Source organism: Octopus bimaculoides, chromosome 4 (assembly GCF_046866305.1).
Source record: "Octopus bimaculoides isolate indiv1 chromosome 4, ASM4686630v1, whole genome shotgun sequence".
NCBI classification, from domain to species: domain Eukaryota; kingdom Metazoa; phylum Mollusca; class Cephalopoda; order Octopoda; family Octopodidae; genus Octopus; species Octopus bimaculoides.
In genome coordinates this window covers 11904596-11919373 of record NC_142931.1, presented here as the reverse complement: position 1 = coordinate 11919373, position 14778 = coordinate 11904596, and the positions used below count along the sequence as shown (strand labels likewise).

The window sequence follows — 14778 nt, the reverse complement described above, 5'->3', positions numbered from 1 at the left end:
TTGTCTAGATTTTATCATTTGGTGTTTTTTTTCTTCACTGCAAATGTAATTTTAATTAAGCTTTTCTGGTTCATTACATTATACCAGCACCAATTTGTTCATTTTTATTATTTACTACATACTGCATACACACAATTCTGATAAGCCGTCTAGAATTTGGAAAGACTTTGAGTTATGTCATCTCTTGTCTGTATCTTCCTATGACTTTTTATTGTATTTTCATTATTATATCATTAAATAAAGCTGAAAATTAATAAATTTCAATAAAATTAAAAATGCATCTATTTTATTTTTTTCCCTTTTTTATTTCAGAAAATTGGTGAAGGATGGGTTACAGATCTTTTTAAACTAAAGGAACTTACAAAGTTTATTGGTGATCAAAACTTTTTGAGAGAAATCATGAGGGTGAAACAAGTAAGTGTCCAATAGATAGTAAAGTTTGGCTTCTTTCTTACTATGAATGTAACCTGTCATTTTTCTGTTCAGTAGTGTTACATATAAAAATTCTCTGATGATTTGACAATGTCTTATGTAATTTACATTAGGTAACTAATAATCACCTTATGTTAATGAAATCTATGTAAAATGGTGTAACTAAATATCTTGTGAACAAACATATATATATATATATATATATATATATATATATATATATATAAGAGAGAGAGAGAGAGAGAGGAAAAATAACAAGAAAGGGTTGAAGATATATTAAATTTTTACACATATACTTTTTGTTTAAATAAACAAGTTTATTTTTTAACATGAGGGGTAATTATATATATTTATATGAAAGTAAAAATACAAAAATGTTTTCACAGAACTTATGTTTTCATATAGTTTTACTGAAAATAAATGAATATATATTTTCACATGATAAGTTTGACAAACATAACACAAAAGAAGGAAGAGCACAAAAAAAAGATTACATGTTACTTCAAGGGTTTTTTTTTTTTTTTTTTTTTGACAAAAGTTTTAGTGAGTCAGTTTAGTGTATGTTGTGGATAAAAATGATTTGGTAGTAGAGCAAAAAGCATCTTTAACTCACTGGGATTTGGGTTTGTGCTGTCATTCAGCTCCTCAAAGTTCTTGTGCAAGTCCATGTAAAGACCTTGTGTTGACCTGTTGAGTTATGAGATAAAGTATTTGGTTAAAATAAACTAAAGTTTCACCCTATGGTTTTTGTTCAGATGACTGTTGTGTGTGTGTGTGTGTGTGTGTGAAAATAATTTTTATGCTGATGATGTTTTGAAATAGATATTTTTTTAAAATCTATTATTGAAAGAGTCCTGTCTGAAAACAGTTTATGTATACTAAAACCTTTTTTTCAGGAAAATAAAATGAAGTTGGCTGCTTACCTGGAGAAACACCAAAATGTCAAAGTCAACACTGCATCAATCTTTGATATCCAGGTGAAGAGGATTCATGAGTACAAGAGACAACTATTGAATGTTTTACATGTTATTTATCTTTACAACAAGATCAAAAAGAATCCTAATGCAAAAGTTGTTCCCAGAACAGTAATGATTGGAGGAAAGGTAATTTCTTTTTTTGTTTTCAGTTTGATCTCATCCATCATCCTCTTCAAGAGGCAAAATTATAAGTTATTTTATTTTTAACTATTAATTTAGTAAATTCATCTGCTCTATGACTTAAATTTGATTTTATCAGTGAATGCTGTTAATATATCCAGGTAGAAAAAGGTGGCAGGCTGGCAAAATGCTTAGTGGTATTTCATCCGTTTTCATGTTCTGAGTACAAATTCCACTGCGGTCAACTTTGCCTTTCATCTGTTCAGGATTGATAAAATAAGTACTAGTTGAGCACTGGGGTTGATATAATCAATTCATTCCCTCTCTCGAAATTGCTGGCCTTGTGCCCAAATTTGAAAGCAGTATATCAGGGTAGAAACTCTGTTACATATCAAGACAATGCTGGTTTAGCCATTGTGTTTGGAAGCTGTATTTATGAAGGTAGCATTGAAGAAAACTTGTTAATCTGTCACCCTTTGGAAATTCATGCTACAGGATAAGTAATGTTTAGTTTAATTAAGTGATTTATAGAAAAAAAAAGTGAAATTCAGTGGAAACTTTTCAAGTATTTGCATTCATAGAGGTGAAAGTACAGTTGAAAAATTTCTGATCCTGGTGCAAGAACAAAATAAAAAAAGCAGAATATTGAAAGTGTCCACTGTTAGATATTGTCACATGCTAGCAGTGAAACATATGTTTTCAGATGTGAAATAGTTTAAAACAAATGCTTTAAAACTGGTCAGTTTTATAAAACCAAGTTTATTTAGGTACTGGTATAGCTGTATGGTAAGAACTTTTCTACCTAAGCACATGGTTATTGGCCCACTGCATTATCTTCTACAGAGGACATAGGCTGACCAAAGTTTTGTGAGTGTATTTGATTGATGGAAACTGAAAGAAGTCCCACTCATGATGATGTGTGTGTGTGTGTGTTGTTTCTTTGCTTTGATTTTGTCTGATAGTTTGCATGATGGTGACATCATTCAAACAGTGTTCTTCATTTCCTGCCTTCCATGACATGCTGGGTAGGGGGAAATATTACCTTACTTGGAAACAGGTGAGGATTGATGACAGGAAGGACATCCAACCATAGAAAAACTACCGCAAATTACATCCAACCCATGCATGCATGGAAAAGTGGATGTTAAGTGATGGCTGTCAGGAGAGAGAGAGGACTACATAATCCAAAGTATCCTCCCTTCTATAAAAGATGCTTGGGTGTGGTTTAAGGAAGACCAGGCAGCTATTTCTAGCAAGTTGAGTGACTACAGCATGGTTTATTTGTTAGCTTCTATAAATAGATTGTTTTGTTTTTTCTTGTGATTTTACATACTAAAAAACAAAACTTGAAGTACTCAATATATGATCAAATAAGTGTGTTGCTATTCTAGTAGTAAATTCATACCATAGCATTTCTATCCTTATTTTACATGTACTGAGGATCGTAGCTGGATATGTGTGTGACAATACAGTATGGATTTAAGGTGGTTGTTGTTATTGGCACTCCGTCGCTTACGACGTCAAGGGTTCCAGTCGATCCGATCAACGGAACAGCCTGCTCGTGAAATTAACTTGCAAGTGGCTGAGCACTCCACAGACACGTGTATCCTTAACGTAGTTCTCAGGGAGATTCAGCGTGACAAGGCTGACCCTTTGAATTACAGGCACAACAGAAACAGGAAGTAAGAGTGAGAGAACGCTGTGGTGAAAGAGTACAGCAGGGTTCGCCACCATCCGCTGCCGGAGCCTCGTGGAGCTTTAGGTGTTTTCGCTCAATAAACACTCACCACGCCCGGTCTGGGAATCGAAACCGCGATCCTATGACCGCGAGTCCGCTGCCTTAACCACTGGGCCATTGTGCCTCCACGGCTTCAAGGTTATAATTATCAAAACATATGCAGGTACACTTACTTAAGTGAAAATTTTTTTTTAATTATTCTACACCATTTTATTAATTAACATAATTATTTTGAAAACTCATTTCAGGCTGCTCCTGGTTACCACATGGCAAAGTTAATCATTAAACTTATCAATGCAGTCGGAAATGTTGTGAATAATGATCCAATCATTGGAGATCGCCTGAAAGTTGTTTTCTTGGAAAATTATCGCGTATCTCTTGCTGAGAAAATCATGCCTGCAGCTGACCTTAGTGAACAGATTTCTACTGCTGGTACGGAAGCTTCCGGTACCGGTAACATGAAATTCCAACTGAACGGTGGTCTCACAATTGGTACACTTGATGGTGCCAATGTTGAAATGAGTGAAGAAATGGGGCCAGAAAACATCTTCATCTTTGGTATGACTGTTGAACAAGTAGAGAAACTTAAGAGTCAGTAAGTAGCTTTTGGTGTTTATTATTTTTCTTGTTTATAAAGAATTTCACCCAGCAAAATTAGCAAATTCTTTCAATTTTAAAGAAATGGATGTTTTGGAATCCATTAATTCATTCCAAGTTCTCCAAAACATCCATGTCTTTATAATTGAAGGAATTTGCTAATTTTGCTGGGTGAAATTCTTTATAATTAATTTGTTTCAAGTTCTCCAATTTCTCTTATGTTAACTAAATTTGAAATGATGCTTTATTACTGAAGACGTGTGTGATGTTTATTTTGTACATATTTTAGTATATTCTATACTTTTGTATAAAATTTACTAGTTATTATCCTTATAAACATTTGTTGATAATACTGAAGCTAATTTGTGTAAGTTTTGGTCAGCAAATCAATTACTCATTAAATCTCGACTTGCTAAAAGTAAGAATTGTAAGTTGGAATAATTATTTCCTCATGACTCTGTTTACTTACTATTGGTAATTACTTACTATTGGTAATTCTCCTTGTTTTGAACTAATAACTTCAGGAAAACTCAACAATATAAATTAAAATTAATTTTTTTGTTTCATGATTTTATAATATTAAATATGTGTGTGTTTTTTTTTGGAAAGCTATATTCAAAATATAACACTATGTTGTTTTTATCTTCAACAGTTACAATGCTCATGACTTCATTGAGAAGATACCAGAGCTTAAACAAATTTTGGAGCAGATCCGTAACAACTATTTTTGCTCTCATGAGCCTGGACTTTTCACAGATATTTATAATACCCTGGCACATGGTGATCAGTAAGTGACTTTTCTCTTTAATTTGTATCATCATCATCGTCATTTCATGTCTGCTGGTTTGGGTTGCACAGTTCAACAGGATTTCACAAGTCCTGGAAATGCGTTTAGCTCCTGTGTCTGGTTTGGGTGAAATTTTTACATTTATGTGGGCGAAAATAGCTGGAGAGACAGTGACTAGATAGTGGGATCAGAAGGTAGAGAAAGGCAGGTGGGTAAGTGTGCAAGAGTATAAGAGGAGAGATGGGTAGGGGTGAATATAATGAATAGTGAACAAGAGTAGAGGCATGGTTGATGGTAAATATGAGTTTGGGGAAAAAACATGATACAAAATAGAAATGGCTTAGGAGGGAGGAGAAGATAAGCAGCAGTATAAAAGGGGTAGAGAGCAGCTGAATAATAAAATTAGTTGATGAGAAATAGGGAGATGATGGGGGTGGGGATGCTTAGTAGGTAAGGGAGGTGTGTGGGGAGAGAGGGGTACAATCAGGAATAGAAATCGGAGGTATGTCAGTGTGGATATAGTAAATGACAAACATCTGCAGGGAGGCAGGACAGAGTGTCAAGAATGAGATGTGGCAGTCATAAGATGTGGCTCAGGAGAAGAGAGAGATAACTGGTGGCACAGAAGGGGTGTCATATCTTTGTGTAATTTTGCTTTATAGTAAGTCTCTGCGACTATCCAAAAAAGAATAAGACAGAACAAACATATTTACCAAGTGTGACCCAAGCCAACCAAAAAGAAAGCAGAAATAAATAGGGTAAAAAGTTAAATTTTGTACTCTTAATTAATTTTTAAGATAATTTTTACATGTCATGCTTGAGAAAAAGACCCATCAAGCTGAACAAAATCACAGTCATGGCAGATACTGGTGTCCCCCATTACACTCTCAGAGTGGCTGGTGTTAGGAAGGGTATCCAGCCATAGAAAACCATGCCAAATCAGACTGGAGTCTGGTGCAACCTTCCAGCTTACCAGCCCTGGTCAAACTGTCCAACCCATGCCAGCATGGACAACGGACATTAAATGATGATGATTTGAATATTTTTGTTATGGAAACATATTAAGCTACTAGTATACATATAAAAATTAAGTAGAGGTGTATTCATAAAACTAAGCTAATACATTTACTTAAATTCTTGTTAATCCAGTGGTGAATATCTAATATATATTTCAAAGTGAGTTTTTATAGTAAAGGGAGAGTTAATAATAAAAAATAATAAACCACTGAGATTAAATTATTAGAGTAGTACAATGGCTTTGAGGTTAACGTAGTGGATTACAAATCATATATTGATATCAGTTCCAACATTGCAGCTGTTATCTTGTTCGTTTGGGCTTCACAGATGAGTTTTCTTCCATCAATCTACCGACCCAACACACTAGTACTACTTAACAGTTGAATGCATTCAGTTATAAAATTACTTGTTACTTGTTCCAACCAACAATATAGACAAGCCTGAATTTTTGAAACTTTTCCACCCAAGTAAGGTAGAAGTAATGCAAACAGTAAAAAGTTCTTTAGTACACACTTAATACCATATTGGTTGTAGATGCTGACCAAAGAATGACCTTTTCATATCTCATCTCTAGCAGAGAACTGCATGCTTGTAAAAACACTTGACTGTCTCTAACTCTGTACATATGGATATAAATAGTTCATTTTGGGAGACATAGGTCAACTCTAGGTAGATTAGGTAGTCAGTGTTTCAATAGCTTGCCAAAATGGGATGTTGGGAAGGAGAAGGATAGATAACACACACTAAAAGAATGACACCCAGATAAATTCCTTGTACAAAGATTCAAATATATTTTTAAAGAGAGTTTTTTCAATAATTTAATGTTTAAAAGAATATTGAATTGAATAGTAAAATATTCATATATAGTTTGACTTTTTAGACATCTAAGAAAATATTAAATTAAATGTTTGGACAAGTTGCAGAGGTTTCAATATTTATATCATTTTACAACTTAAAGCTGTCGATTACATCTAATGATTCGATGTCATACCAGATTTATTTGTTAATAATAAATATGTAGTTGAAATAAAGTTATTATGAGATCCATTTAATAAAGGTTTTACACTCTGACCTTCTCAGATACTTTGATAAGGATTCAGGAAGAATTAAATGAAACATACTAAATTTATAATGGATTGTTATCACATTTGTCATCATTATCTTTATTTTTATGTCCATATTTACAAGTGAATCCTTTGTCTTCCTTCTTTATGTCAGATATTTGTTGCATTGTTTGATTTTTTTTTTTTTTTTTTTTTTTTTACTGCATTATTTTTATCTTCTCCATTTTCAGTTACATGCTATGTGCTGACTTCGAAAGTTACATCAAAGCCCAAGCTCAAGTAGAGGAAGTTTTCAAGGTGAGAAAATAAAACTATTTATATTTCTGTCATTTGAACACATTCACTGTTGTTTTATTTATTTATTTTGCTAAATATTGTAAATAGTTTATTCTTGGGTTTACCTATTTTCAGCAAATATTTCCATTCACTACATCTAGGATTTGACAAAATTTGAGAGTTATTATAGTTGCTTGACCTGCCAATATATCTACTAGCTCTCTAAACAGTTTCACTAATATCTTCAAAATTTAGGCGATAACCCTGTTCAGTGATGTTGTTATTTAACTGAGAGAGAAACTGCCTGATAACCAACCAGTAATAGAGGTTGGGTTTGATAATCCAGTTCAGGCTAGTTATAGATATACTCCACTACTATAAATAGGTATTCTTAATAATTGTGGCCTATAATTTGAGACCATGTGCTGAAAAAACAAAATAGTGTCCAGTTTCTGTTCAATAGTTGATTATACTAATATCATTGAACCACTAAGTCTATATTTCAATGTAGTGATCCATGTAAGACTACAATGGAAATGCTCTCTACTTCAGTTTCTAGGAAATCACTTGAGTATTTAAGATCTGTATTGCAAGTTAACAGACCCTTGTCAAATGTATTACAGCTCCACTATTTGCATCAGTAATGGACTGATAAATTAGTGCACAAGGCCCCTGATAACTACTGTTATCACCGATATTACAGAGCACCACTAATGAGATGTGAAGGCGCGTGGCTTAGTGGTTAGGGCATTCTGCTCATAATTGTAAGGTCGTGTGAGTTCACTTCCTGGTGATGCGTTGTGTCCTTGAGCAAGACACTTTATTTCATGTTGCTCCAGTTTACTCAGCTGCTAAAATGAGTAGTACCTGTATTTCAAAGGGCCAGTCTTGTCACACTCTGTGTTACGCTGAATCTCCCTGAGAACTTCGTTAAGGTTACACATGTCTGTGGAGTGCTCAGCCACTTGCATGTTAATTTCATGAGCAAGTTGTTCCGTTGATCATATCAGCTGAGACCCTTGTCGTAAGTGACGGAGTGCTGTTATTGTGGAGGCACAATGGCCCAGTGGTTAGGGCAGTAGACTCGCAGTCATAGGTTTGCGGTTTCGATTCCCAGACCAGGCATTGTGAGTGTTTATTGAGCAAAAACACCTAAAGCTCCATGAGGCTCCAGCAGGGGGTGACGGCAAACCCTGTTGTAGTCTTTCACCACAACTTTCTCTCACTCTTTCTTCCTGTTTCTGTTGTACCTGTATTTCGAAGGGCCAGCCTTGTCACAAACTGTGTCACACTGAATCTCCCCGAGAACTACATTAAGGGTAAACGTGTCTGTGGAGCGCTCAATCACTTGCACGTTAATTTCACAAGCAGGCTGTTCTGTTGATTGGATCAACTGGAACCCTCGTCGTCGTAACCGACGGAGTGCCACGAACGAGACGTAAACCATAGACCCAGTAACCACACAATGTTACTGTATTCCCTATCTGAAAGTATGTCTTGCTAAATCTTCATTATAAAAAACAATTATGAACAAAATAATATCCAAGATTTTCATTTTTTAAGAATCTGTTTGAAGCTCATATATATCTTCTTCTTTTTTTCCCCCTTCCACAGAATCCTACTGAATGGGCCAAAAAATGTGTTTACAACATTGCTGCTTCTGGCAAATTCTCCAGCGATCGCACAATCAGTGAGTATGCTCGTGAGATTTGGGGTGTGGAGCCATCAGATCTTAAACTTCCACCACCTGGTGAACAGCAGGGTGAACAGGCGGAGGAATAAGCAGGCAATTCAATAAGTTGCAATGCTCTGTTATCTTGTTGGTATTTGACATATAATACTATGAACTTTGTTAAATTTTACTAGCAATTCTATTTAAAAGATTTACTATATTCTCACACTTAAATCATGATATTGTTTAGCAGATTTTTCCAACATGTCCCACTTGTATTAGCCTATAATAAAAATATCTTTTTTCTCCCACCCTTAGCTTCAAACTTTTATTATCTATGAGGAATTTTTATATTTTGCCAGTTATTAGTTTTCTCCTACATCACTCTACTCTTGTTGAAATAATCTGAAAATATGTATAACATATTACTTATTTTCTCACTCTGACGGCTCTGTAACATAAACTGAAAGTGTAGTCAATCTGCTTTAAAAATCAATATTCTTTAATGATAAAACAATTTATGCATTGTGGAATTTAATTGAATCCATTTCTGAAATTAAAGAATAAATTTTGGAAGTTATTCACTTTTCTTTCTTGTAATTTTTATATTTCTCATTCATCATCATCATCGTCATTGTTTTAATGTCCACTTTTGCATGCTTCCTGTTGCCAACCGTCACCTATTTCTGAATAAAGTAATATTTCCCCATGGCCAAACATGTCTTCATGGAAAATTGGAAACAATGGATACCACTTGTATGACAGTGACATTCATAACTATCAAGTAGACAGTAACACACACACACACACATGTATGACCAGCTTCTTCCAGTTTCTGTCTACCAAATCCAATCACAAGGCTTTGGTCAGCTCAGAGCTATAATAGAAAACACTTGCCTAAAGTGTCGTGCCAAGGGACTGAACCTGAACTCATGTGACTGGGAAACAAATTTCTTACCATACAGCTATGCTTATGTCTATGATATGGTTAATATTATTATTTTGTATTTGTAATTATAGAAGCTGTGTTAGAAAATCAACTATTTGGCCCTTTGTAATCTTGTATTATCGTAGTCATCATTTTAGATCTGTTTTCTCTATGCTAGCATGTATCAGACAGGTTTGTTGCAGTCTGCCATCATCTGATGCATGCAATGAAAAGAACTGCCTATCTTTGTTGCTATACAAAAACAATGTTTTCTTTGGTATGATTTTCACACCTAGATGCTTGTGACCAACCACTTTACAACATGAACTGGGTGCATTTTTAGTGGACAATATAGAAAAGGAAGTAAAACAACTTTGCAATCCCATCTTAATTCTCACTTGGAGCTATTTCACTTCATTTTGCCACTCGTGAATTCTGTTTAGAAAATCATGTACTGCACAATATCTCGTTTCTCTTCTAAGATTGATAGGAATAAGATTATAATTATGGTTACAGTAATCCCTCGACTTTTGTGGGTGTTACGTTCCAAAAGCCCCCACGATAGATGAAAATCCAGGAAGTAGAAACAGTACTGTATATATATATATTTTTTTTTTTTTATAATTTGTATACGTTTATTTTATTATAAATGCAAAACAGCACCACAGAGGAATCAATGTAAGCTTAAATAGTAAACTGCAGTATAGCGAGGGATTACTGTACCACTAATCAAAAAGCAACGGCTAGTGACTATACTATTTCCTTAGATCAGTTCATCCTGTACCAGTATGTGTTTGTGTATTATATTTATATAGAATAATAAAAGATAAAGATCCTTCCCAAGTTATACAGACTCATGTGGTCAGTTTCCTAGTTTCTGTGGTGGATGTATTAACCCCTGGATGGGATGATGGTCTGTCACAGGATTACTCATTTTTGCCAGCTGAGTGGACTGGAGCAACGAGACATAAAGTGTTTTGCTAAACTGAATGCAACAATATCTCAAGAGATGAAGTTCTAGATTGGTAAACAGAAAAGAAATAAAGCGGAAATGAGATAGAAACTTTTTTAAAAATGGTAAGATTAAACACTGAATCACATAAGTTATTTGAATTTCTAAGCTCTCCTTCCATTTCTTATGCTAGCTAATTGATGTTATATGCAGTTCCATATTTGAATACAATCTCTAGAATAAGAACAGAAAAGAAAAAAAGAAGACTAGTATTTGCTTGCATCAAGAAAAGGGAATACAGAAAAATTAACAAGTGAAGTAATATTAAGTGTTAATGAGAAGAGCCAGCTGATATCATGAAGGAACAAAGAGAGTTCCACTGAAAGATGTTTATTTAAGTATATGGTAACTCTGTTGCTAATTGTAAAACAAAAACAGAAAAAGTAGGCTGGCATTTGATTCACTGCCATCACAATAATTCAAGCATCAAATGGATGTTTTAAGATTATAGACAGAAGTATAGGATGTTCAAAAAGTCTCTCGGCAGTAAATCTTTTTCATCCTGTGCATCACCATGGTGCTACTTCAAGAGTTTTTCAGTAAATGCATTATTTCAAAGGGACTCTGGCCACCAAGATCACCTGATTTAACACCGCCAGACTTTATTTTCTAGGGAGCAAGTAAAGGATCAGTGTACAAGAATTGCCTGGAAACCATTAAGTACTTACTGCAGAGAGACTTTCTGAACACCCTGTATATACATTGATGTCATAGTTTTTTTGTCATTATTGTATCATAATGTAAAAGAGTTAAGGTGATAAGCTGGAAGAATCATTAACTTATTAGACATGCTTTACAGCATTTCTAGCAACTTCTTACATTCTGAGTTCAAAATCTGCTGATAAAATAAAGTACCAGTCAAGTACTTAATTAGGAGACTGATGCGCTGCCTACTGCGCTACTGAGGTCACTTACTGATGATAATCTTTTCTACTGGAAGCAGAAGGCCTCAAATTCGGGGGAAGGGATTAAGTCGATTACATCGATCCCAGTGCGTAACTGGTACTTATTTAATCGACCCCAAAAGGATAAAAGGTAAGGTCAACCTCGGCGAAATTTGAACTCAGAATGTATCGGCAGACAAAATACTGCTAAGCATTTCGCCCAGCATGCTAACGATTCTACCAGCTGGCTGCTTTAGTACCAGTCATGTATTGAAGGTAATGTAATCAACTTGCCCTTAGCCTAAAATTGCCGGCCTTGTGCCAAAATTAGAAAGAAAAGCAGTGAGTTGGCAAAATTATTAGAACGTTAGATAGAATGTTTAGCAACATTTCATCCAATTCTTTACATTCTGAGTTCAAATTCTACCAAGGTTGAGTTGCCTTTTATCCTTTTGGAGTCAATAAAATAATACCATTTGAGCGCTGAGGCCAATGTCATCGAGTTTGCCCCTCACCCTAATATTACTGACTTTGAGCCAAAATTTGAAACCATTGTTGTGGGAAGAATATGAATTCATACTCTTCGTTTCCAACACACTCCAACTTTTGGTCCATAGACCTGCAGTTTCATTGCTCTTATACTGCCACTACCACTACAACAGTTATCTCTACTACTACAACTACAGTGATCTCCACTCCTTGGAGCTGGATGGTCCACTCAGACCTTCTTAACTCATTCATCTCTCCTGTTATTGTTGTATGTAATTGGTAAGAAGTTTGAATAAGGCTGCATGTGGCAGTTGGAGATGTATTAAAATGAATTCACAAAAGAAAAAATTGCTTACACCTATAGATTTTTCTCACCTTTTACAAAGTTTTTCACTATGACAAGTTAAAAGTACATCCAGATGTTAGTTTTCATTGAAAATCTCTGGGCATTGAGCTTGTAACAGTTGGTTATTTTTATGTGGAAAGAGAAAGGCAACAGTGCAAAGTTCACACGCAACAACTTAGTGCATCGTCATCATCAGCAGCAACAGCATTGTTTAACGTCCGCCTTCCCTGCTGGTATGGGTGGGATGGTTTGACAGGAGCCGGCCAGGCAGAAGCCTGCACCAGGCTTCTCTGACTGTTTTGACAGGATTTTTACAGCTCCATGTAAACTAGATCACAGTGAAGGTGCTAAAATACAACAAAAGTAGACTGTCTAAAGGTGAAGAAAGAACAGGTAATTTTTTCACAGGTGACACATTTATTTCTGTCCTAAAGATAAACCAGGTCAATAGCAATCTAAACTGAATTCTGTATTACCTTTATATGGTGGAAAATTTGACAGGTGACACTAATAAATTCCAAATGCAAATTCTGAGAACAATAGAAACTAACATGAAAACTGATGTTTCAACTAATGGTTACAAATTCACTGGGTATCTCTTACATTCCTTTTTATGCCAGCCATCTTGCGTGCCCACTCAAATCCAGCATTTAGCATTTTTTCTAAGTCATACCCCCCAGAACACCTTAGTTTTAGTTCTTCTCATACAGTTCTCCTGAACAATGGACAGCAAAACATCTCCAATAATCCTGGTTTTGAGCATCGTTACCTGCTTCTTCCCAGGTCATGTTAAGTTACTTCAGATCTTTGAAGTGGCATGTCATGTCTTCTTGGGTTTCCTTTGCTTTCTTCATCCTTCTGGTGGTACCCATTGTTTGGCTCTCTTGGACCTTCATTCTTCTGGTAGTTGGAAAACATGACCTGCATATCTCATTATTCTTTTCACCACAATTTCCTGCATGCTATGCAAATTGGCTTGTGCTCTGAAGGTGATCTTGAGTAATCTGCATAGACACTCTTTTACTTGTTTCAGTCATTTGACCGTGGCCTTGCTGAAGCACTGTCTTTAGGCGAGCAAATCGCCCCCAGAACTGATTCTTTGTAATTCTAGTACTTATTCTAGCGGTTGTCAAGCGATGCTGAGGGGACAAACACACACATACATATATATATATATATACATATATACAACGGGCTTCTTTCAGTTTCTGTCTACCAAATCCACTCACAAGGCTTTGGTTGGCCCGAGGCTATAGTAGAAGACACTTGCCCGAGGTGCCACGTAGTGGGACTGAACCTGGAACCATGTGGTTCGTAAGCAAGCTACTTACCACACAGACATTCCTACGCCTGTCTATGAAATGCACTCAACTTTTGAGTGGTTTGGCAGTCATTTTCTTAGTTTGTTCTGCATAGACTGTTGTTGGCAGAACAGTGCTCTGGTACAGTAGCATCTTCATTGAGTTGCCAATCAAATACTATATTTCTGGAATTTCCTCCCAACCAATGTTTTCCTTTGAAACTATTAACATGCAGCTGTTCATGAGGAACATCAACTGTATCGGTATCCCTGGTGTTGGAGGGCCTGCAGAGGCCATGGGTACAGATATTTCAACTAGGCCAAACTATTTAAGAAAAGAAAAAAATAATTGTGTTGGACATCTACAGAAATTTCTACCACAAATTCAGAGAGCTGCTGGCTGAATACTGACGGGCAGATTTACCAGTTCATTCAGTTATACACAACTGGTTCTTTGATCTTTGGTTAATAACATGGACTCAGTTTTTATATCTCATAAAATCTGCAGAAAAAAATGACACAAATTCAACAAATATACTAACTGCAACACATAATCTGCAGATGCTGTTGCTGTTGTTGTTGGCAGTGGTGGTGGTGTTCCAAATTAGGTTAGACTTATAACATGTTGTTGGCACTCCGTCGCTTACGACGTCGAGGGTTCCAGTTGATCTGATCAACAGAACAGCCTGCTCATGAAATTAACGTGCAAGTGGCTGAGCACTCCACAGACACGTGTACCCTTAACATAGTTCTTGGGGATATTCAGCAATGACACAGTGTGACAAGGCTGACCCTTTTGCATTACAGGCACAACAGAAACAGGAAGTAAGAGTGAGAGAAAGTTGTGGTGGAAGAGTACAGCAGGGTTCGCCACCATCCGCTGCCGGAGCCTCTTGGAGCTTTAGGTGTTTTCGTTCAATAAACACTCACAACGCTCAGTCTGGGAATTGAAACCGCGATCCTATGACCGCGAGTCCACTGCCCTAACCACTGGGCCATTGCGCCTCCACAACAGACAAAATACTTCTAAGTGTTTCGCCCAGCGTGCTGACAGCTCGCAGCCTTCTATAACACACAGGATATTGGCTAAATAACAAGGTGCAACCCATAGATCAATTGTTTCAGACACATGAAGCTTC

At 35.9% G+C, this 14778-nt stretch overlaps 1 protein-coding gene across 1 annotated transcript in view; it reads left to right on the top strand.

The window, feature by feature from the left end:
• LOC106872185 (glycogen phosphorylase, brain form) overlaps positions 1-9260 on the top strand; it is a 40211-nt gene extending 30951 nt beyond the window's left edge. The window contains exons 12-17 of the mRNA XM_089350280.1: positions 313-414; positions 1329-1535; positions 3516-3862; positions 4517-4651; positions 6963-7029; positions 8623-9260. Coding sequence (XP_089206406.1) covers positions 313-414; positions 1329-1535; positions 3516-3862; positions 4517-4651; positions 6963-7029; positions 8623-8790 — 1026 coding nt within the window. The 3' untranslated portion in view covers positions 8791-9260. The remainder of the gene's footprint in view (positions 1-312; positions 415-1328; positions 1536-3515; positions 3863-4516; positions 4652-6962; positions 7030-8622) is intronic.
• Positions 9261-14778: the final 5518 nt, after the last annotated feature.